The sequence below is a fragment of the Telmatherina bonti genome (genome assembly GCF_933228915.1).
Source record: "Telmatherina bonti genome assembly, chromosome: 9".
NCBI classification, from domain to species: Eukaryota; Metazoa; Chordata; class Actinopteri; order Atheriniformes; family Telmatherinidae; genus Telmatherina; species Telmatherina bonti.
The window spans coordinates 34,678,239-34,704,923 of NC_136627.1; the positions used below are offsets into that span (position 1 = coordinate 34,678,239).

The 26,685-nt window shown below is 43.7% G+C and overlaps 1 protein-coding gene across 1 annotated transcript in view; it reads right to left on the reverse strand.

Moving 5' to 3' along the window:
* LOC306760502 (calcium-binding protein 8-like) overlaps positions 1-26,685 on the reverse strand; it is a gene marked incomplete at both ends in the record, with an annotated part of 84,543 nt that overhangs the window by 39,835 nt on the left and 18,023 nt on the right. The window contains 2 exons of the mRNA XM_079246370.1: positions 9,708-9,820; positions 21,439-21,582. Of these exons, the coding sequence (XP_079102496.1) occupies positions 9,708-9,820; positions 21,439-21,582 (257 nt within the window). The remainder of the gene's footprint in view (positions 1-9,707; positions 9,821-21,438; positions 21,583-26,685) is intronic.

Consider the following 26,685-nt stretch of genomic DNA (forward strand, 5'->3'; position numbering starts at 1 on the left):
CAGAAAAGTGCATTTTAACTATTTTTGGTACTTTTTAATAATGCTTTTGAGCATCTGGAGTACACAGTTGCTGAGCCTCATGTGCGTGTCGGCTATACCATCTAAGATAAATGTGAGCCTGTGAAATATGAACATCACTTGAACAAACCCAGTTGCGTACAGTACAGACAAGCCAAGTGCTGAGACTGTTAACTTATATTATTTATGCTGTATGCTTACAACTAGAAGACATTCAGCTCTATGTCTCACCTGAACATTACGACCCAAATTTCTGGGAAACAGTACAAAACTCTTCATATAAAGAAAAAGTCAGTTTGGAAAACTGATTCTGTTGGGTTATAATCTCAGAAAAAACAAATGTTTAATGTTCTGATTGTGATGCTGCTGGTCTGAGATCAGCAGGTTGTTCTCACAAGTTAAGCCAATCTGGTTCCATTTAAACCGAGTTCACCGGTCTCATGTTGCCGAGCAACAAAACAAAATATTTGTCTCGCATCAAAGCGACTTTTAGCATATTTATTACTCATGTTAGAATCTCTCTACACAGATCACAGGAATCAATGAAATTCAAGGTATACAAGGACCAGAGTTCAGGCTCACTTTTTGTGGGATCATAGAAGACGAAGTAGAGTTGCAAGAAGCATCTGAATCAATTTTTAAATCTTTTTAAGATTGTTTAGTGCACCACGACGACGACGTAAAAACGTTCTAATGTTATCACATTGTTTTAGAAAAAAACAATTTAATGTATTTATTTATTTTAGTTAGTAGTTTATTCATGTTATTTAAAATATATTTATTAGTTTTGGTAACCATTTTTCTTACTTAGGGCACGTTCACATCAGCATTTTTTATGCAAATCCGAGTCCATTTTTTTTTTAAAAAATGAACATTTGGGAAAATGTGAATGCGCCAAACAAATTCTGATTCAGACCATAGAAGCGGACCAAGTCCGCCTACAAATGCAGGTCTCGCCCCGCTTTAAAGGTGGAGTATGTAAGATTTCCAAGATTTTCTAAATAAATGAACTAATAAAATAACTACAATCATAATTTGATAGTTTTTTTAACATGTAGGTTCCAGTCTGTCCATATTTGATGCGTTATTAAATTACAAGTTTAATTAATGACAAATGACAAAAAGCACTTTTTTTTACGGGTAGGAAAACATTTAAGAAGGGTCTTTGTCATTAATTAGGGTCCGAGCCATGCGAAGTATGGCTCGGACCCTATTGTTATTGAAATGTTTATGTTTTATTCTTATCAGCACAACTCGCTCAATTTTGACCCACTTAGCCCCCGTGAAAAGTTGCGAAACTTGGCACACAGCTCAAGCCCGGTGAAAATTTTGATAATCTGGCATTTGTATACACACCAATAAAAAAATGCCTCGACAGCGCCCCCTAGAAACGCCAAAAATGGCCCCTAGAATGGGGGGAAAAAAATTTAGTTTGACGTAGGACGACGAAATTCGGTACACATGTCTACCACCTCAAGACGAGTAGAAAAGTCAATGAAACATGGCATGGCAACAGCCTGTCCGCCATCTTGGCGTTTACGACCATATTAATTTATAATAATTTGGGCGCGTCACATTTGAACAAACTAGTCTGAGGCGATTCATGCTATTGGCTCCACATTCGCCATGGAGCTTCATGACAAGAGGGGGACAAAAAGTTATTCAAATCTTTCTGATAGGGGGAGGGGGGGGCACATTTTGGGGGGGGGGGGGGGGGGGGGGGGGGGGGGGCCCTAGGGGCCCGATCGTTTACTTTGACCTAGGGCTACGAAATTTGGTACACATGTATAAGTAACCAAGACGAGCAAAAAACTCAATTAAGCACCTGTTACCATGGCAACGGGGTGTCCGCCATCTTGGCGTTTACACCCTTTTTATTACTTTAAGCGCATTGCATTTGAACAAACTAGTCTGAGGGTTTTCATGCAATTGACTCCATACTCAGCAGGAAGCTTCGTGACAAGATGGGGACCAAAAGTTAGTGAAATCTTTCCAATAGGAGAAAGCGTGTTACCGTGGCAACCCATGGAAGAAAGCCTTCTCGCCATGAAACACGGTTTACTCATATCTTTGCCGAAAAAAATCCATTCTGCACGAAAATTCCAAGCATTCATATTTGGTAGGTCCTTAACACATTGCAACATGTTTTGTGGGAGGGGGGCACATTTTGGGGGGGGGGTCCCGAGGGTCCCGAACGTCTAATTTGACCTAGGGCTACGAAATTCAGTATGTTTACTTGGAACAACCCAAGACAAGCAGAAAAGTCAATGAAACACGTGTTGCCATGGCAACGGGGTGTCCGCCATATTGGAAAAAAATACTTCTCGCCATGAAAAACGGTTTGCTTATTTCTCGGCAGAAAAATATCCGATCTGCACCAAAACTGTAAGCATGCATATTTGGTAAGTCCTTAACACATTGTGACATATATTGTGGGGGGGGGTTGACTTTTTGGTGGGGGTCCCGTGGGTCCCGATTGTCTACTTTAACGTAGGGCTACAAATTCGGTACACATGTCCACCACGCCAAGTCGAGCAAAAAAGTCAATTAAGCACCTGTTACCACAGCAACGGGGTGCCCATAGAGCACTGTTTGTGCTTTTTTTTTTTTTTTTTTTTTTTTTTTTTTTTTTAACAAATTAGTTTAAGATTCATGCCAATGACTTTAAACGCATCCGGAAGCTATGTGACACGTTCGGGTGGAGGGTTCGGCATGAGGCGAGGACCCGATGGATGCCGCTTGCGGCTTTAATTAAACTTGTAATCTAATAACATCAAATATGGAGAGACTGGAACCTACATGTTTAAAAAAAAAAACAACTATCTAATTAAGATTGTAGTTACTGTTTTAGTTAATTTATTTTGAAAATATCGAAAATCTTACATACGCCACCTTTAAGCAGACCAAAAACAGGAAGTGGACTACAAAAAAAAAAGTCGCTTCATGCATGTGGCGTAGCATTGCATTGTGGGTAAATCCATAGCGATGGCGTTAAGGGTCCTCTGCCTCGTCTGTTGTTCATACTGCGTCCATTGTTGCAGTGTATTTCTGCAGTATACCTGCATAAGACACAATAAAAAAAACCTAAAACAGTAGTGACGGCAGAAATGGAGCGTTCGGGAGATCGAATCGTTTGGAACTATCGTTCCAATAAAAGTATTGATCTTTTGGAACGTTTGGAACACATTACCACTGTGACACCTAGTGGCCAAAAATACAATTTCAAATTATTTAACTCAATAAAATGAAACGTTTGGTTGTGTCCTGATGTGTTTGGTGTGTTGTAACTTCTTTTGTTAGTTGCTAGAAGTGTTTGTATGGAAGTCTGGACTTCAGCATGATTTCAGTGTATTTCTGGATGGTAGAATGTAATTGGGGTCAAATTTCTTTACAAAATTCCTGAAACTGTCAAAGTCCACAATTAAAAGGGTTGTGGGTCCAATTAGGTCAGGTTGACCAATGCCTCGTCCAATTCCTTTAGTCTCCCTGTCAGGAAACAACAAAAACTAAGTGAGGAGGAGGAATACTGCTAAAAACCTTTGCATTTTATAGCTAATATTAAAATAATCTTTATGTGTGAATATAGATATAATAAATGTGCCTTTTTGTGCTCAGGTATGAAATTCATTAATTCAAATAGTAGGCTTTAATAAAGGGTAAACTCAAATGTGTAATAAATAAAATGAATTAATAATTACTTCTTGAATTAAGTTTCTGATGCTGAATATAGTTACCGTACCATAAACAGAATTCTGGCTGGAATCAGCACTGGAATGGGTTTCCCAAGACTGGAGACATCCGGATGTTTGGTCCGCAGGTTTCTCCACGTTGTTGTAGTATTACAACAAATGTTGCATGCAATGCATTTAACCTATTTTCCTTCCAGGAGCTGTAATCCCAGACAGCTGACCTGCGACGCTTTGTAATTCCTTCTATGCTGATACAATTCTCAGCAAACGCTGAGAGAAGACTTCGCAAATAAACAGCTGTTTAGGAGAGTTTAAGTTTTTCACGCACATCAAGTGACTCTGCCGCTAATCAGAAAAGACAAAAAAGAATTTTGAATATCAGTATTTTAATTTTATGAAAATGTAGCATATTCATGAATGTAGTAAACATTTTCACTTTCTTTTATTTATTTAGTTGTTCTATTTTGGACGCAAGGTTAAAAATATCTCTGAGTTTAGTGTTTCACTAAGTTCCTACCTATAGTTCTGACTAACGCGGCGCAGAACAACCGTGTCATTTCAGAACGATTGGCGACGTAATGGAATGCGATATGGAACAGTCACGTGACATCCACGTCTCGTAACGTTGTTACGCATCGCGTGTTCCACAGTAGTTTCAGTAAGGACTGGAACACCATTTCTATCTTGCCATCACTACAAAACAGCAATCGTTTCGTGCTCCATGTTCAACTCACAACTTTAACTCTAGTTTTCTTCTTCACATAGGTCTTGACCTCTCTTTTGCTAAATACTAGTGCAGCGCCACCTCTGGTGGGAATGGGGATATATTACTCTAATGGTTTGGCTCGTTTGACCAACGTGCACCGTGAACACGATCTCGGTCTGAATGGATACACCCCCCCAATCGGTCTGAGTCTAGCAGACTATCCAGATGTGAATGCCGCCTTAATCCATCATTGTGCAGCCCAGTTGCATCCACTGTAAGTGTTGATGCCTGGATGACCACTACACTTTCGTTCCCATAAGAAAACAGGTATTTACTAAAACTGCAATAACCAAACATGGTTGAAAAGAGTCAACAGGGAGAATTGGACTGCACTGGACTGGAACCCCCACACCAACAATAAAAAACAAAACTATGTATAAAGTATTTAGTTTGATTGTTTAGTAATACTTTAAATAACATTTCTGTACTTTATGGAAATAATGTTATTTAGAGTAGAAACAGCAAAATTTTAAACTCCTTTCTGAAGTAAAACTATCAATAAAACACTGTAAAGATAAAGCTGAGGTGTGGAGTCGAAATAAAGTTCAAGTATTTTTTTTTTAAATATACATCCAGTATGCAGCAACTTTGATACAAGCAAGTTAATGAACAGAAAACAATGAGAAATCACAGCAGCATGCTAACAATGTGGCAAAATGGCTGCTATTACCATGGGAGCAGACAAAATGGTTTCCATCATTATGGGAGCAGTAAGGCAACATGCTTGCTGTCATCATGGAAACAATAAAGCCAGGGGATGGCTATTGTTGCCATGGAAACGGTGAGGTGATAAGATCTTTGCTGTTGCCATCGTGCTATATTGAAAGTCTTGTGTTTACTGCAAGCTAAGCAATTGGCGAGTTGAGCTAATGCTAAGCTAATAATGCTAGCACTGATGCTAATGCTAATGTTTAGAGGCTGTGGGTGCAGATTGGCGACCACGTTTCTGTGAGTCTGCTCCAGGGCAGCCATGGTCACACATGTAGCATGAATGATTGTGTATAAATCTAGTCCAGCATTGTCTGGAGGAACTATTTCAGGAGCACCATTTCAACCCGTTGGACCATCTTTGAGACCAGACTGCATTAACCTGGACAGTTGTCCTGGTCTGGATCAACTTGCTCATCAATGTTATGAGCCAGACTCAGCCAGAGAATTTCCACTAATACTGCTTCATGCTAAATACTGAAATAAAAAATAATTGCTTTTGTTGTTTTCATGTTTGAGGTGAGATGTTTCTGCACCATCTCACAAACTTGATGACAGAACTCAGACATGGTGAGAGTACAGCTGTGGAGCTTCAGTCTTGTTGACCACCATCTCAGACTGGGCTTGTGCGGTATACCGGTTCGTACCGGCAACCGGTCTTTATTTTTGTTATGATATTAATTTTTCATATCCCACTATACCAGCTCAAACAACATCCTGACTGTGCGCAGTGAGAAGGTGTTTCAGTGGGGACCGATTTCACTCCCAGACACAAACACTGTGTGAAAAGGAAAGTTTTGAACAGAACAGCATACCCGCCGGTGAGAGCTCTCAAGACGAAGCAAACCCAGACGAACTGATTCCAAAGAGAGGAGCCACATCTGCAGTTTGGAAGTTCTTCAAGTTGAAAAGGACCAACGTGGACCAAACAACACTCTTTTGCTGCCGAGCAAAAGTGGTAGCCATTGAAAACACCAGCAACTTACTTCACCACCTGAGCCGAAAACATGTTTTAGAGTACCAAGAATTTCTTAAGGTAAGATCTGCACCATCCACATCCACAGCTAAAGCTGCAAGTAGCAGCCAGATGTTCATTCAAGATGCGTCTGCTAAAGCGACTGCATATGGAAAAAAGCAACTTCAACTGGGTTGAGACAACTACCGCAGTCACATTTCACCTCGTGAAGCATTTGGTTCCTATAAATACCATAGAGAAAGACGGAACAAGGCAGGATTCTTTCCACAGAGCAGGAAATTTATGTAAGTCAGGGTAAAACATGATGGTGAATCCAGTGTAAAAGTCAGTCAGTCATTATCCTAACCGCTTAGTCCAATGAAGGGTCCCGGGGAAGCTGGAGCCTATCCCAGCAGCAACACCCTGGACAGCTCGCCTTCAGTGTAAAAGTATCCAAAAGAAATGGTTTTAAGAGCTTTTAAATATGGAACAAATAAATAAAGGCAGAAGTTGTTCTGGTTTCCACATTTCTAAAGCCTGAAAACATGGAGGCTTTTGCAGATATTCAGCATTTATTTTTCATTATGACAAAACACTAAACAAATTTGCTGAAAGAGGCTGAGTGATGTACCACAGTCCATTAACAAACTCAACTCAGTGCAAATATGTCATCTCTCAAGCAACTAATTATTAGTAAAATGTGTGGAGAAAAAACAATAAATCAACGTCTGTAGTTTATCGTCCAGCTCTGAGAAAGCTCCGTGCCTAAGAGGAGGTGCTATGTGTCAGCTCCTGCTTCTAGGCAGCAGCTCAGATGAGATATTTGGGTTTGTAACTATTGAAGTGATAAAACCCAAAGCAATAGCTTTGCTGTCACCGGTACAGCTAACCGCGCTGTTTTAAAAGCCAAGGTCACTGCAGCAGCCAAATGTGGCTGGTGGTACATTCATCCTGCCTGCAGTCGTGTCACAGAAGACTTGTGTCCTCACTGTGTAAACCACAAGGTCCTGCCCCCAAGAGAAATCCTGGGTCAAGCCAGAGATGACATCAAGACTATGGGCTTGCCAAGTGTTCACATCAACACCAAATGTTCATCTTTTCACTCCCACTCGCCTCATTTGGCTCCATGCTCATTCAGGCTTCCTCGTCCTGTCTATTGTCTGCATATTAAGCATTATTTTACTCATTTATATTCAGACAACCTCACTTATAGCCACCACCAATCTCTCATCTATTTACTAAGTTTGGGGCTGTTGATCAGCCACAACATCGCTCAGTAGACATGAGGGGAATTTTGCAGGCTTTAAAAAAAAAAGCACAGAAAGTGTTCAGGTATGGAAGGTGGGTTAGACTCTGGCTGCAAATCGGAATCTGAACTTATTATCTTTTTTATGTTTAAAGATAAAATCGTATGAACTCAGAGATGATTGTGCAACATTAAACTTAAAAGTAATTTTGTACATTGAGAATAAAACCTGCGGAGAGTTTATTCCAATACATGAACTGTAGATGTAAAACACCACGCAACCAGAAGCAATCAGGGATTTAAGCAGCAGCAAATGCTGAACCATGAACAGGAAGACGATTAAATTGCATTCGATTCCTTTGGTTGATTCACTAAAACAATAAATGCTCAGCCTGGTTCATGCCAGAAAAACTCCAAGACAATTAGCTTAACTTTAAAAGAAAAATTTCTTAGAGGAAAAAAGGAAACTGAATTCTTAACTTTAACCAAACAAATCTTATCAAAAATTTGTTTGTCCCCAAATCATTGTGTATCTACACATATTCACAAGTCTCTCATCAGTTTATCTGTTTATAGATTTTCTGCTACACGGGGAAAGCTTCTGCAGCTGCATATCACCAGGTATCCGTCTGTTGTGGGAAAATGATGCGTCAGCACTTCTGTCAGTGAAAGGGAACAGAAAAATGATGGGAATGTTATTTGGTGGAGGTAGCTTATCAACAAGCAACAGACAACATGACGTCAGAGGAAGGTAAGCTTTACTTATTTGTTCTACATTTGAGGTTTAGGTGTGAAAACGTCCTGATTTAAAGCATGCTATTCTCCGCCGCTTATCCGGGGTCGGGTCGGGTTTATCTCTGTTGTAATTTACAACATTTAGTTGTAGGATGGTTCAGGTGACATTTCAACAAAAAACACTGAAATACAGTGTGCTGACCAGCCTCTCATTATATTCCTATCAAATATATTTTTTTCTATTCTGTTCTTGTGAGATGTGTTCTTTGCCAGAAGAATTTTACGAGTGCTATGCACCTTTTAACTGCTGGAATGACCAGCACACATCCCATCGGTCTTAAAGTGGAAATGAAACAGTCAAGCAAACTAACATTATTCACTAGACTCAGTCATCATCTCTACATCTTCATCTTCTGCCGCTTATCCAGGGTCGGGTCGCGGGGGCAGCAGCCTAAGCAGGGAAGCCCAGACTTCCCTCTCCCCAGCCACATCTGCCAACTCTGCGGGGGGGATCCCGAGGCGTTCCCAGGCCAGCCGAGAGATGTAATCCCTCCAGCGTGTCCTGGGTCTTCCCCGGGGTCTCCTCCCAGAGGGACGTGCCTGGAACACCTCACCAGGGAGGTCCAGGAGGCATCCTGACCAGATGCCCGAGCCACTTCAACTGGTTCCTCTCGATGCGGAGGAGCAGCGGCTCTACTCTGAGCCCCTCCCGGATGACCGAGTCCTCACCCTATCTCTAAGGGAGAGCCCGGCCACCCTGCGGAGGAAACTCATTTCAGCCGCCTGTGTACGAGATCTCGTTCTTTCGGTCACGACCCACAGCTCATGACCATAGGTGAGGGAAGGAACGTAGATCGACTGGATTTTAAGCATGAATAAAGTTCATTCAAACACAGCAGATAATTCACACATTGCCATGGTGATACATTCAGCAGCTTATTTCTTCATGCCGAGAAGAAGATGCATTTGTGTTGACTTGTTTGTGTTTTCCTTTGATGCAATTTTTCTTCAAATCTGCAGAGTTTTGTGTAAACAGTGTCGTCCAACAGCTTTGCTGTAAAGGTAACTCACCTGGTTCAGACATTTGACCTTCAATGTCTTCAGTCTTTAAGGAAATGTTTCTTTTTACCTTCCCAAGTAAGTAAAATGTGTTGCTGAGCAGCGCAGCATCAGTGACACTGACACGATGGAAGGATGTGATGGAGGTTCTGATCCCCTTTCACCTCCTTGACATTTTTATTTGCAACAAACGACACATCTCAAGGCTAGCATCTGAGAAGGGCTCATATAACAAAAGGGGTGAACGTTATGATGCAATATGCATCCCTGATCTGCAAACTTGTACTGGTGAGAATCAGACACTTCTTCTCAGTCAGCAATGATTCATCCAATACAATCTCTTCATATGTGTATCATAGAGGAAGACACGTCTTAACATGCAAGGAGTTAATGTTTTAACAGTAATCATGACGCTAACCACACCCTGCTCTTTTTGCTGGACTCATTTATCAGCATCAGACACAGAATTCATATCAACATTTCAATTCATGTTATTACCAGACGGACTGTGTGAAAGACAGACAGATTTACCTGCCAGAAGATGGTGTCTATTGTGCTGCCCAGGAAGCCTTCTCTTGTTTCAGATGACAGAAGTTTAGGACCAAGAATTGTCATGAATTCTTCAAAATCCACCTGCCCGTCACCTAAAAATGAAGACAAGAGTCAAAGGTCGATGACTGATATTCACTTCGGCTCGAGTTTAAAACACGCAAAAATTTATGTATATTAAAAAAAAAAAAAAACAAACATAAAAACCCCAAACTGGTCCTCAAGGATCTGATGGAAATGATGACATTTCTCCTGGATTAAACATGTGCACAAAGCAGAAACATTATTGAGTTTTATTGGGTATTGTTGTTTTTTTGAGTTTTGTTGTTCTCCTCCATGTGAGGAGAAACTGTGCTCAAAGGGAAATTTCCATCTTCCGACATGTTTGTTTCAATTTAAAGCAATGAAACCTTAAATCGCTCAGAGCTAAAAGCTGTGAGCTCTGACTGCATGTTTAATGAAGGATGTGGAGCGGATAAGAGTCTGCGAGGACTGTAATGAATATTTCCTGCAGTGAACTCAGATTCCAGCAGTTCTGATCAGCAGCCTGCTGAGAGCTGTTGAAGTCACAACCAAAACAAAGCATCGGATCTCTCTAGACTCATCCCACTGTGGTGGCTCATTAGTCTGGGATTGTTTTCCTGTACAAGAGGGCAGGGGACAATCCGGGCGGGGATTCATCGTCTTCCCTGCTAGGAATTTGTCTTGTTTTATAAATTCTGTCTATATAAACCAAACAAACACTGGAAGCCGCTGTTGCACATGAAGGGATTTTTAAATTGAGCAAAGATAATTAGCCACCTCATATGAGCTGAAATTGTGTGTTATAAACTGAAGAAAGCACGTGTGAAATGAAACGCTCCTGTGCCAATCTGCAGTGTGTGTGAGGGGAAAGTTACCGATGCAGGACTCTGTTTGCTTCCAGCCGCAGTTACTGTGGCCGTTCATCTGGCGGGTGATGGCACTGTAACTCTGGATGGCACTGATTTCCATCCATGCATATTCAACAGAGTAAATGAAGGGCTTAAGGCCGGATGAGGCAACAATGAAGATGTCAAGACTGGAGGACGGATAGGTGACAGTGGAGACAGAGGTGAACAGGAAGAAAGGATGAAGTACGGTATTTTTAGCTCATCTTTCTTTTATCTGTGCAGAAAGCATCCGCAGTAGCTCTGGTCAAGAGTTCAGGGTAAAAATAAGTCTCCATAAAGTGATTTTAGCTGTTAATGAAGATCAATGCAGGGCAGAAGGAACCCCAACTACATCTCACCTTCACCTGAAAGAGCATTAAAAGTGTCTAATCTGAGGATTGTCTGTCAACTGGAGGTATTTACAAGCAGAGTAAAATGAGGAAACTGTTTGTTCTGTTTTACATGCAACCTCTGAATCAAAGAACACAGCAGATTTAACGTCCTAGTTGATGTAAAGTGGTCATTTACCTTTTACTAAAGGTAAAAAAGTGTGCATAAAGGTGTGCATTTAAACATCCATGAAGCATCTCTACCTTCTAAAGAAAACAATCCTCATCTGCAGCATCAGTCCTGAACTAAAATCCGACTAATAATCACTAAAAAGAAAAGAAAAAAGTAAATTTAATTTAAATTTGAAACCAAAACTGTGACTTCAGATGTAGAAACACAGCAGTTATGTTCTGTGGAGTTTCCATTTCTAAATATGTACAGAAACCAGGTGGACTTTTCAGATTTTAGGCCGGAAACCAAAACAGGAAGCAATGAGACAGAACTTTTCAGGAGTTTGTTCATGTGTTAAAGGAAGCTTTAATATAATAGTTACAACACTGTGAAGTCAGCGTGCTAGAAGAGCATTCAGCAACGTAGCAGAGCTGGGTGGAGAAGTCATTCCAAGCCCAGCGGCTCCCAGATGCATTCGCTGTGTCTAACTGTAACCCAACCTACTTAATAATGGATGAAAGTTTCATTTTAACGTTGCATAACCAAGATCTAAATGAAAAGTTTAATTTACATTCTAATTATGTACAAATAAATATACTATACTTTGTGTTGCATGTCATTAAACAGTTTTATGGAAACTTTAATTACAACGTGGAGGATTCACTCTCCATTAAATACTGATAAATAAAATAAAAGCTCCGAACCCCAGCAAACACAAAGCTTGCATGCCAGCTCTCACTTTGTGACGGCTCAGACATTTTGCAGCTTTGTGTGTCTGTCAGAGCCGCTTCTTCCTGCGTTTTACAACAACAAAGATCTCTATTTCAGCAGCCAACAGGAGAAATGAATTCTTAAAAATGTGAATTCTGCTCTGGTTACTGTAAAGACAACATGAAAGGATAACAAGTTCCCCTGAATTCAGTGTGAGGGTGCAGGGAAGGAAGAGAACGTGTGACCTTAGGCGGCAAACAAAGGCCGGTGCGATGCTGTGATCAGAAACAAAGAAGAGCAGTCACACTTCACCATGAAGGTCAAACAAGCTCCCTCCCAATCACAAAGATTAGTTTGGCAGAAGTAAGAAGCAGAACAAACAATCTGCTGGAGATCAGCTGGACTTTGCTGCTGGACTTAGAATCTGCAGAACGAGGATTAGATCCTCGAAGCTGCTCGTCTGGCCAAATGCAATCCCTGTCATCAATCCCCAGTTATCATCCTGCTTCTGTTTGCTGTGTCCCGATCAGCTGCTGCTAATCATTACATCAACATGTTTCCACAAGCTGTGTGCCAGCAGGTAAAGACAAAGCATGGGAGAATGCATGAATAACAGCTGCAGCCAAAAATCACTTTCACTCATTTGAAAATGTTATTTCTTTTGTCCGATGGGATTATATATATCATTTAAGATATCCTGCATACAGGGGGGGGGGAATCATATAACCAGCAGGATGGCTGGTTATATGATCCCAGTCCACATGGTAAAGTCTCCTTGAGCAGGATACTGGACCCCACCTTGCAACCAGGACAAGTTAAATATAAAGTTGGTATGGAATAAAAATGGCTGCTAAAGACCTTTGAGTTGTCAAGACTAAACCAGAGCTCTTTATCATCGCTCTCGTGTAATTAGTAGTGTTATCTAAAATTACTCCATGGATCATTTGTTCATGCATAGAATAATGACTTCCATTTACATTTACACAATATGACCTCTGACTCATTAAATGGACTAAACATAAACAAATGTAAAGAAAAGAGGTTATAAAACACGTCACAGATGCTAATAACAAAATGCTGTTTCATATGCTAGTACCATGGAACTTCCTCACCTTAAAAAAAGATGTTTCTGACTTATTTTACTGGCACAAGGACATTCATTATGTACATTCCTGGACCAGTTGTTGCCCTGCAATGTCCTGACGCAGAGAAACCGCACCTCACAGTGTTGGAATATCTTAAGTTTAAAGAGTTTGTGCAAGGTCAAAGCTTTCTCTCTTACTCTGCATCAACAACAGAGCAACAGATGTCTAACTATGGAATATGTCTCTGATTATATTGTATAATTAGTAACCTGTGTCAGATGAGACATGGTCTCCCAAGTAAGGAAATGTCACACTGCAGCCGGCCTATATGATGGAGGAAATTCTCAAAGCAGAAGCTTCATTTGTTCAGATTGAAACTATGTTAGTCTGTGTAATAGTCTTTTCTGCAGGTTGCCATGTTCTTTCTGTTGCATCAAAGACAAGAAGAAATATTCCACAACAACAACAACCACACCTGGCAACCTGCATCACATAACTACAGCACAAAACCGTACCTGGCAACCGCACCACATAACCACAGCACACAACTGCACCTGGCAACCACAGCACACAACTACGCCTGATAACCACACCTGGCAACTACATCACACAACTACGCCTGATAACCACACCTGGCAACCACATCACACAACTACGCCTGATAACCACACCTGGCAACCACATCACACAACTACGCCTGATAACCACATCTGGCAACCACATCACACAACTACGCCTGATAACCACACCTGGCAACTACATCACACAACTACGCCTGATAACCACACCTGGCAACCTCATCACACAACTACGCCTGATAACCACACCTGGCAACCGCATCACACAACTACGCCTGGTAACCACACCTGGCAACCTCATCACACAACTACGCCTGATAACCACACCTCGCAACCGCATCACACAACTACGCCTGATAACCACACCTGGCAACCTCATCACACAACTACGCCTGATAACCACACCTGGCAACCGCATCACACAACTACGCCTGATAACCACACCTCGCAACCGCATCACACAACTACGCCTGGTAACCACACCTGGCAACCTCATCACACAACTACGCCTGATAACCACACCTCGCAACCGCATCACACAACTACGCCTGATAACCACACCTGGCAACTACATCACACAACTACGCCTGATAACCACACCTGGCAACCTCATCACACAACTACGCCTGATAACCACACCTCGCAACCGCATCACACAACTACGCCTGATTACCACACCTGGCAACCTCATCACACAACTACGCCTGATAACCACACCTGGCAACCTCATCACACAACTACGCCTGATAACCACACCTCGCAACCGCATCACACAACTACGCCTGATAACCACACCTGGCAACCGCATCACACAACTACACCTGATAACCACACCTGGCAACCACATCACACAACTACGCCTGATAACCGCATCACACAACTACGCCTGATAACCACACCTGGCAACCGCATCACACAACTACGCCTGATAACCACACCTGGCAACCACATCACACAACTACACCTGATAACCACACCTGGCAACTACATCACACAACTACGCCTGATAACCACGCCTGGCAACTACATCACACAACTACGCCTGATAACCACGCCTGGCAACTACATCACACAACTACGCCTGATAACCACGCCTGGCAACCACATCACACAACTATGCCTGATAACCACGCCTGGCAACTACATCACACAACTATGCCTGATAACCACGCCTGGCAACTACATCACACAACTACGCCTGATAACCACGCCTGGCAACCACATCACACAACTATGCCTGATAACCACGCCTGGCAACTACATCACACAACTATGCCTGATAACCACGCCTGGCAACTACATCACACAACTACGCCTGATAACCACGCCTGGCAACTACATCACACAACTACACCTGATAACCACGCCTGGCAACTACATCACACAACTACGCCTGATAACCACGCCTGGCAACCACATCACACAACTACGCCTGATAACCACGCCTGGCAACTACATCACACAACTACACCTGATAACCACGCCTGGCAACCACATCACACAACTACGCCTGATAACCACGCCTGGCAACTACATCACACAACTATGCCTGATAACCACGCCTGGCAACTACATCACACAACTACGCCTGATAACCACGCCTGGCAACCACATCACACAACTACGCCTGATAACCACGCCTGGCAACCACATCACACAACTACGCCTGATAACCACGCCTGGCAACCACATCACACAACTACGCCTGATAACCACACCTGGCAACCACATCACACAACTACGCCTGATAACCACGCCTGGCAACCACATCACACAACTACGCCTGATAACCACGCCTGGCAACCACATCACACAACTACGCCTGATAACCACGCACTGCAACTACATCACACAACTACGCCTGATAACCACACCTGGCAACCACATCACACAACTACGCCTGAAAACCACGCCTGGCAACTACATCACACAACTACGCCTGATAACTACATCTGGCAACCACATCACACAACTACGCCTGATAACCACACCTGGCAACCACATCACACAACTACGCCTGATAACCACATCTGGCAACCACATCACACAACTACGCCTGATAACCACACCTGGCAACCACATCACACAACTACGCCTGATAACCACACCTGGCAACCACATCACACAACTACGCCTGATAACCACGCCTGGCAACCACATCACACAACTACGCCTGATAACCACACCTGGTAACTACATCACACAACTACGCCTGATAACCACATCTGGCAACCACATCATACAACTACGCCTGATAACCACACCTGGCAACCACATCACACAACTACGCCTGATAACCACACCTGGCAACCACATCACACAACTACGCCTGATAACCACGCCTGGCAACTACATCACACAACTACGCCTGATAACCACGCCTGGCAACTACATCACACAACTATGCCTGATAACCACGCCTGGCAACCACATCACACAACTACGCCTGATAACCACGCCTGGCAACCACATCACACAACTACGCCTGATAACCACGCACTGCAACTACATCACACAACTACGCCTGATAACCACACCTGGCAACCACATCACACAACTACGCCTGATAACCACGCCTGGCAACTACATCACACAACTACGCCTGATAACCATGCCTGGCAACTACATCACACAACTACGCCTGATAACCATGCCTGGCAACTACATCACACAACTACGCCTGATAACCACACCTGGCAACCACATCACACAACTATGCCTGATAACCACACCTGGCAACCACATCACACAACTATGCCTGATAACCACACCTGGCAACCACATCACACAACTATGCCTGATAACCACACCTGGCAACCACATCACACAACTATGCCTGATAACCACGCCTGGCAACCACATCACACAACTATGCCTGATAACCACGCCTGGCAACCACATCACACAACTATGCCTGATAACCACGCCTGGCAACCACATCACACAACTACGCCTGATAACCACGCCTGGCAACCACATCACACAACTATGCCTGATAACCACGCCTGGCAACCACATCACACAACTATGCCTGATAACCACACCTGGCAACCACATCACACAACTATGCCTGATAACCACACCTGGTAACCACATCACACAACTACGCCTGATAACCACGCCTGGCAACCACATCACACAACTACGCCTGATAACCACACCTGGCAACCACATCACACAACTATGCCTGATAACCACACCTGGCAACCACATCACACAACTACGCCTGATAACCACGCCTGGCAACCACATCACACAACTACGCCTGATAACCACACCTGGCAACCACATCACACAACTACGCCTGATAACCACGCCTGGCAACCACATCACACAACTACGCCTGATAACCACACCTGGCAACTACATCACACAACTATGCCTGATAACCACACCTGGCAACCACGTCACACAACTACGCCTGATAACCACACCTGGCAACCACATCACACAACTACGCCTGATAACCACACCTGGCAACCACATCACACAACTACGCCTGATAACCACACCTGGCAACTACATCACACAACTACGCCTGATAACCACACCTGGCAACCTCATCACACAACTACGCCTGATAACCACACCTGGCAACCGCATCACACAACTACGCCTGGTAACCACACCTGGCAACCTCATCACACAACTACGCCTGATAACCACACCTCGCAACCGCATCACACAACTACGCCTGATAACCACACCTGGCAACCTCATCACACAACTACGCCTGATAACCACACCTCGCAACCGCATCACACAACTACGCCTGGTAACCACACCTGGCAACCTCATCACACAACTACGCCTGATAACCACACCTCGCAACCGCATCACACAACTACGCCTGATAACCACACCTGGCAACTACATCACACAACTACGCCTGATAACCACACCTGGCAACCACATCACACAACTACGCCTGATAACCACGCCTGGCAACTACATCACACAACTACGCCTGATAACCACACCTGGCAACCGCATCACACAACTACGCCTGATAACCACACCTGGCAACCGCATCACACAACTACACCTGATAACCACACCTGGCAACCACATCACACAACTACGCCTGATAACCGCATCACACAACTACGCCTGATAACCACACCTCGCAACCGCATCACACAACTACGCCTGATAACCACACCTGGCAACCACATCACACAACTACACCTGATAACCACACCTGGCAACTACATCACACAACTACGCCTGATAACCACGCCTGGCAACTACATCACACAACTACGCCTGATAACCACGCCTGGCAACTACATCACACAACTACGCCTGATAACCACACCTGGCAACCACATCACACAACTATGCCTGATAACCACACCTGGCAACCACATCACACAACTACGCCTGATAACCACACCTGGCAACCACATCACACAACTATGCCTGATAACCACACCTGGCAACCACATCACACAACTATGCCTGATAACCACGCCTGGCAACCACATCACACAACTATGCCTGATAACCACGCCTGGCAACCACATCACACAACTATGCCTGATAACCACGCCTGGCAACCACATCACACAACTACGCCTGATAACCACACCTGGCAACCACATCACACAACTACGCCTGATAACCACACCTGGCAACCACATCACACAACTATGCCTGATAACCACACCTGGCAACCACATCACACAACTATGCCTGATAACCACGCCTGGCAACCACATCACACAACTACGCCTGATAACCACGCCTGGCAACCACATCACACAACTACGCCTGATAACCACACCTGGCAACCACATCACACAACTATGCCTGATAACCACACCTGGCAACCACATCACACAACTATGCCTGATAACCACACCTGGCAACCACATCACACAACTATGCCTGATAACCACACCTGGCAACCACATCACACAACTACGCCTGATAACCACGCCTGGCAACCACATCACACAACTACGCCTGATAACCACACCTGGCAACCACATCACACAACTATGCCTGATAACCACGCCTGGCAACCACATCACACAACTACACCTGATAACCACACCTGGCAACCACATCACACAACTATGCCTGATAACCACACCTGGCAACCACAGCACACAACTATGCCTGATAACCACGCCTGGCAACCACATCACACAACTACACCTGATAACCACACCTGGCAACCACATCACACAACTATGCCTGATAACCACACCTGGCAACCACAGCACACAACTATGCCTGATAACCACGCCTGGCAACCACATCACACAACTACACCTGATAACCACACCTGGCAACCACATCACACAACTATGCCTGATAACCACACCTGGCAACCACATCACACAACTACGCCTGATAACCACGCCTGGCAACCACATCACACAACTACGCCTGATAACCACACCTGGCAACCACATCACACAACTATGCCTGATAACCACGCCTGGCAACCACATCACACAACTACACCTGATAACCACACCTGGCAACCACATCACACAACTATGCCTGATAACCACACCTGGCAACCACAGCACACAACTATGCCTGATAACCACGCCTGGCAACCACATCACACAACTACACCTGATAACCACACCTGGCAACCACATCACACAACTATGCCTGATAACCACACCTGGTAACCACATCACACAACTACGCCTGATAACCACGCCTGGCAACCACATCACACAACTATGCCTGATAACCACACCTGGCAACCACATCACACAACTACGCCTGATAACCACGCCTGGCAACCACATCACACAACTACGCCTGATAACCACGCCTGGCAACCACATCACACAACTACGCCTGATAACCACACCTGGTAACCACATCACACAACTACGCCTGATAACCACGCCTGGCAACCACATCACACAACTATGCCTGATAACCACACCTGGCAACCACATCACACAACTACGCCTGATAACCACACCTGGCAACCACATCACACAACTATGCCTGATAACCACACCTGGCAACTACACACGAGGGTGAAAAACCACCCATCAGGTGGTTTAATTGTGTGGAATGGTTATGACAGCATCTTTAGGGATTTCTTTCCATTTTCTACATCTCAAGATTGATCGTGTGTGTGTGTGTGTGTGTGTGTGTGTGTGTGTGTGTGTGCAGTCCGCTGTCACTCCTACAGTTGTGCTTTAAAGTTAAAACTGTTTCAGTCTAATTTTCCTTCCTTATTAATATTTCCTTCATTCTTTGCATTCAGCGAGTTCATGCAGACACATTGTTATTCAGACAGGATCAAACTCGTCTCCTGCGTGTTTTTCTCTCCTCACTTTCATTCATATTCATTATTATACACAATATTTGTTTGTCGTGTTATATCGAGAATCAGTCAGCTATTAGATCCTTTTGTCATGTAATCAATGAGCAGGTCTGCCTCCTCATTTATTGACTATTGAGGAATATAAAAAATAAAGTCATCCATCCGGATCCAGACTCAATACAGCCGACATTAACAAACCTTTATTTTACTAAAGACATCAGTCAATACAAACAAGTCGACCTGCGCCCTTTAATGGACAAAAACTTGTTTTCCAAACAACAACTCCAACAAATTCAGTCAATACGCAGTCAGAGAGATGGATGACAGGCCAGGAAATAAATAAATAACAGTATGATGTCACCACTCCTCGAAGGCTGCGACCTTTGTCAGCTCAGAAAGTCACTTCGCTGGTTTCTTCTTCGCTGGTTGCAGACAAAGCAACCAGACCGGCCTGGAGGCTTCGAGGCACTTCGGGTCTCCAGAGATTCTGAAGCAGACGAGTCACAAGAGGAATAGAAGAAGTCGAACTTCTTAAAATTTAATGTAGAGTCTGGAGTGTTTTTCCCGCCTGAGATAGCAGAAACATTACGGACGACTGCGATCGCAGCATGAAGGACCTGAATGTCTCCCAGCGATCTGACATTTGCATATTCCAGCTTCTCATCCCCGCCTTGTACGAATATAAAGCATCCTTTTTCAGACAGTTATTGCTGACGACTTTGCCAGAAACCGTGCTTGGCATGCATCCTGTCAACAACAGAGAGCTGTGTGTTTGTGGTTGTACAGCGCTGTGTGTGAGGTTGTGTTAAAGGTCAGCGGTGAGGATGTTGCTGCAGGAATGAAAGTAAGCAGATTCATATTTTACTCCTTTGCCAACAGGAAGCATAAACAGCTGGGATTTATTGCCATTTCATTGTTTTGAGATGAAGCAGTGTAGCTTCTGTTTTCCAAAGCTCTGCTACCAATATGCAACACATACATTTTCATTAATCACAGATATTTATTTCTTTTTTCCCCTCCCTGAGCCGCCACCTTATCGTGGTGGAGGGGTTTGTGTGTCCCAAAGATCCTAGCAGCTATGTTGTCTGGTCAGGTCACCCATGGCAAACAGGTGTCTAGGGGAGGGACCAGACCAAGTACGGCTCACAAGACCCCTATGATGAACGCAAACCTGGGCAGAAATGTTCCCTTGCCCGGACGTGAGTCACCGTGACCCCCCTCTGGAGCCAGGCCTGGAGGTGGGGTACATGAGCGAGCGTCTGGTGGCCGGGCCTTCGCCCATGTGGCCCGGTCGGGCTCAGCCCGAAAGGGTTACATGGGCCCCACCTCCCGTGGGCTCACCGTCTGCGGGAGGGGCCGTAGGGGTCGGGTGCAGTGTGAGCTGGGCGGCAGCAAGGGGCGGGGACCCTGGCGGTCCGATCCCCGGCTGCAGAAGCTGGCTCTAGTCAAAGTCATTCATGTGAGAATAAATAAGTAAAGCTGTTAGACACATCAGAAAGCGGTGTTTTAGGCAGACATTTATAATAAATATGACATTTTCCTGGTCACTCTTCATGATGTAACACAAATCATCTTTTCACAGAACACTTTTATACCCGAGTGTGTGTTTGCATGACTCACCATCCATGTCTAGTCTCTGCATGATGATGGCCAGCTCCACCTCGCTGGGCATGTACCCCAGAGACCGCATGGCCATTCCCAGTTCCTGTTTGGAAATGAACCCATTTCCATCACGATCCAGCACCTTAAATGCCTCCCGGATTTCTGCCAAGACAAACAGGAAATCCACTCAGCATCTACAAACAACACTCATCCCTCTTGCTCCCAATTTGTAGAAACATAAACGCCTTTTCATGCTCGTTCACAAAAACACCTTTTGTCAGATGTCCTCGTTTTTCACACAGTCCTCTGCGTTTTAGGATCCTTTTCTCATGCAGCCAAACACTTCTCACAGCGTGGAATTTATTCTGCATTCAGTGAAGTTAGCTGCCATTTCACCCCTCCTCCATGTTCATTATTATGATCTGCAAACCTCTCTCTACCTTCGTCCCCCCCTCATCCCGTCTGACCCAGCTTTGGGCAGCATGTTATGCAATTGGTCTCGCACCACTGCCTCAAGTTAACAAGATCAATTCCAGCCATTGATTCATTTTCTCCACCTGCTGTCACTGTCGCCGCCACCTCTGATCACTTTCATGCTTCCTCATTCCTCCAGCGCTCCTTATGAAGTCTCATTCTCTCCCACTCCTTCCTCTTACAGACCTGACTAAATCTTTCAGTTTGCTAAGCATGCAGAGCAACGTTACGGGACGTAATGTTAGGGCATTAGCATGGATTCATGACCTTGAAGACAGAGAATTTGTCATTGGTCAGAATATTGCTACGTCATACAGAAGGGAAAAAGATCAGAAACAATATTTGGAAATAAAAACATATTTTCATCATTTGTATTCATGAAGACCAGAAATGTAAACAACGGCATTCTGCATGCCTGAAACGCTGTTCTGCAGCGTTTACGCCCTGAAAAAGAGGCAAGTCTGCATGGTGATGCATGACGGCTGCTGATGGAATATTTTGAGGCTTTGAATCAGGAAATCAGGTTTCTTTTCCCACCGGGACGTTTCCATTCCACACAGCTGGTTCCATGTTTCTTTTCTTTATATATAGTAAGAGGGCTTTTGTTTTAGTACAAAAAAATTTGCATGCTTTTCAGCTTTAGCATTTATTTTATATCAATTAACTTCCATGTTGCACCATTTCACCAGGAAACATTCCTAGTTTGGGAAACCTCTCACTGACAATGGCAATAAAACACTGATTACTTGCAGGTGTAAAAATTTTATTCTGTTTGTTTTTAAAGTTTGATTTGTAATCTTTACAACAAGCCTGAAAACAGAAAGTCTGAGCTTTACTGGAGACAAACTCAAAGCAGCTTTTCCATGTCGGCCACAGGGGTCAGGGAGTGTTCAAGAATGCTAATTAACACTTTGCAGCAATGGAAATTCTCAAAACACGAGGCTAATATATCAAAACAGTCCCTAAAGACGATGTCTCCATTATCATCTGAGAAATTTAGGGCTCTATCTTCCAAGTTTTGCAGTATTTTCATCACAGATTTTATAATCTAAGCATTTTCACACCAAATGAAGGATTTATTCCACGTGGACTGTGGCAGGCAGGCACAGACTGGCAAATTGCAGGAAGTATTTAAATCAAGACCAACAGCAGAAAGAGGAAACACAGGACAGAAAGGATCCCAGAAAGATAATAAAATATTAATATTTTAAATTCACAAATAAATAGAAATAAAACAGACATCCCACTGCCTCTCTGTGTGGCCCTGTGATGGACTGGCAACCTGTCCAGGTATACCTGCCTTCGCCCAATGATCGCTCCAGCTTCCCAACAACCCTGACTGGGACTAAGTGGTTTAGAAAACAGATGCATTGACAAGGCTGGTGCCTTTTGTGTTGTCTTAACTGGTTTGCAGATGAGGAACTGGGATGTTTTACTTCTCACTGCTCGCTGCGTAAACAACTCGTCAGTGGAAGGACAAGCAGGCCTGAAGTGTGTTGACAGATCAGAGGCAGTGTATGGTATGGAGAGAACGGCAACGGTAGGCATCTGGTGTTTTTACATGGTGGTGGGGGGGGCATTGTCATTCCACGGCAGTGATTCACAGAGAACATGGAATAATCTCAGACTGGTATGTAGAAAAGACGACTAACGCCATCCTTCCTGCAGACAGACTTTAAATGGAGGACATTTCATAAATCTTCAAGTTCGGCATTCAGCAACAAATTTATTATTCACATTCAATTTTAAATGGACTAATGTCATTGTTTTCTGTTGTGATGCCTTTTACAAATGAAGCACAAACAAAGCAATATAAACTTAAAAAATATAAACTAATATAAACTAAATCAGAATAAATACAATATAAACTCAACAAAAACAATATAAACTAATACAAAGCCAGCTGATGCAAATGATTAAAACATGTTCAACATTAAAAATTCTGCATTGACCGTACATTTATTGTTTCTTTTCCTGTATGTGAAAAAACACCAGAAGCATTTTCTGACAGCTTGAACTGAGGAAGCGTCACTCTGAACTACAGATCAGTCATTAAGGAATAGGCTCATCAATCATCTTATTATCTGCTCCGCTGCAGTCATGCTGAACCCGTCTGCTGTCAGATCAGCTGGAACAGCAACGCTTAGATGAAGCATAAATAATACATTTCTTCATGAAGAAGACTGTTTAGGTCACCTACTGTACCCACAGTCCAGACAAGATGCACCACAGAGTGTTTCTAAGCTGACTAAAACCTGACACGTGATAGAAATATGTTTCCATAGAAAGGATGGGCTTGACTGAAGACATCGCAGCAGACCCTGAGGAGGAAAATAAACACAAGAGTTTTTTCTTGTTTTGTTCCTCTTTGGTTTTGACTTCAGACATGCAGTATTATGAGCTTCACGTGTCTCCATGAAGAACAACTCCGTGTTCTCCTGCATTCTGCAACCCGACGATCACATCCTGCTTAACCTTTCAGATGTTTGGCATCAGCAGACACACAGCCGGTCTGTGTGTCTGCTGTCAGCTTGAGCCAAACGTCCCAAACACCAGAAGAGAGGAGTGCTCATATTACTAACTACAGGTTTAATGTCCTCATGTGTACCAGATCCTTCCACACGTTCTCTACAGCTTCACTGGGACCCAGTCATGGTGGACAACAGTCTGAGCAGAGATCCTCATCTGCAAACCAGTCCAGAAAGAAATATGACCCCTCCTGGCAATCCTGGTGGCCTCTTTCCAGGGGAAGATGTCAAAAGCTGGGAGAAGTCTGGATGATCCTTTCAACGCTGGGGAGTTAGGGTTAGCAGCAGAGCGGCCGAGTCTGTTCTGAAGGAGGATCTCAGCTGTCCTCCTGGTCTCTTATTCTTTCCATCCTACACACAGATGATGAGCATAAAAGAGGCCTTTCACCCTGTTGGAGATAAACGGCTTCACCTCTTGGTGCTGTCTCTTCACCAGACAGCCTGGTACAACATCAGCATCATTCTGCTGTCAGTGTCTCGTTTCCTTCTGAACAGGACCACAAAACCCCTCAACCTGGATCCAGGTGAGGTCTCAGCGCTGCATGCTTCATGTGTCAAAGCTCTGGAACTTACTCCAGCCCCCATTAATCCCACCATAAATGTCATAAAGAGATCTGAAGAGTCCAAAGCTTCACTGCCAGCAATGAAAACCAGACTTTTACGCCACTTGTACCAAAGCATGAGATCTTCCTGTGATTTCATCACCTGAAATGTGAGCTGCAGGATACATTTTTATGCCGAATTAAACTGTGAAAGTTCAGTTTAACTGTATATTTATGTTTCATTTACAATGCACGCCTCATAGGAGGAAGTCAGCGTATCGAAAGTGGGATAAAGTTTAATTAAAACTGCCCTGCTTGTTCCAGACATGATCCTCCTCCAAAGCTCCCGAGTCTGATGACTGAACTTCCTCATCAGGTTCTTTGCAGCCTGTTAATGAGACCTTTATTTCATTCAGGTGTGTTAAGGTAGGGTTGCCTATAAAACCTGCAGGCAGGGGGGGGGGCGCCTGAGGACCGGATGTAAGAAACACTGAATTAAGTACCTAATTTGTCAGTAATTTATTTTGTGGCACATTCATCAGCAGCCATGATTCCAGCAAGCTGCTCTGTTGTCACCTTTTATTGCTGTGTGATGAAGATGAGCTGTGACTGCAGATCTTTTCTCTTTATCACTTGCATTTTTCAGTGTCAGTAATTCCAAACTTAAACTCCTCATTATTCAACAATCTCCTCCGAGGAACTCGGCTCTGCAGTTACTTAACTTTTAGATCAGGCCTGCTGGTCTGTACTCCATCGTCTCTGATCCCGATCCAGAAATCATTCATGTTTCTGAATCATTTTGCATCTTTTTAAATTCACACAGACTTTCTCTAAGTGTTTTTGGCGTATCAGCGGTGTTTTGTGCAGCAGTGTCTGCTTCCTCTGTAGCTCTGCGGATACGGAGTCAGAACCCGATGCAGATTTCAGTTTTGGTTTTTTTAACCCTGTCCTGTCCAGCATCACAACATGCAGAACTGTGGTCTGTTTGCCAGATTTGCTCTATGAAGGGAGTCACACTGGATGTCCTTGTTACTTTAAATCTTTATTTTATTTATGTTCTTATTTATTAGCTCTGATATGTTAATGTTGAACCTGACAGTGAGATGCAGATTTCTCATGTCTGTCTTACTTACGGATGAAATGAGACATTTCAAATATTCAATCCTTGAAATGTTGATAATTGTGGCTTATAGATGATGAAAACCCAAAATGCAGTGTCTCAAAAAATTAGAATATTGTGAAAAACATCAACCTTGAAAAGCCATGGTGTCACACCCTAATCAACTAATTAACTCAAAACACCTGCAAAGGTATCCTAAACCTTTACATGGTCTCTCAGTCTGGGTCAGATGGCTACTTAAGGTCACTTTGACAACTATCGGATCTGGATGAGACTTCGTATGAGATGAGAAAGTGGTCCAGATTGGATTTGTGCTGTTCAGACTGTAATAAAAACATCTGATGTGGGTCACAGAGAGTCAGGTTTGAGTCGATGTTGCCTGCAGTGTCAACGAAGCTTTATTCTGTCCTACATGCTGCTTTAACTTTGTGTTATTTCAGGGAAAGTTGGTGGTTACAGTTTTATGTTTATTTCCATCTTTAACAAAGTGTATGACTGTTACGACCCCAGATAACAGATGTCCTGGGGAACAAGAGGTAGCAACATTACATTAAGAAAAAACCCAGTTATCAAACCAAAAGTATTTATTTTTGGACCCACA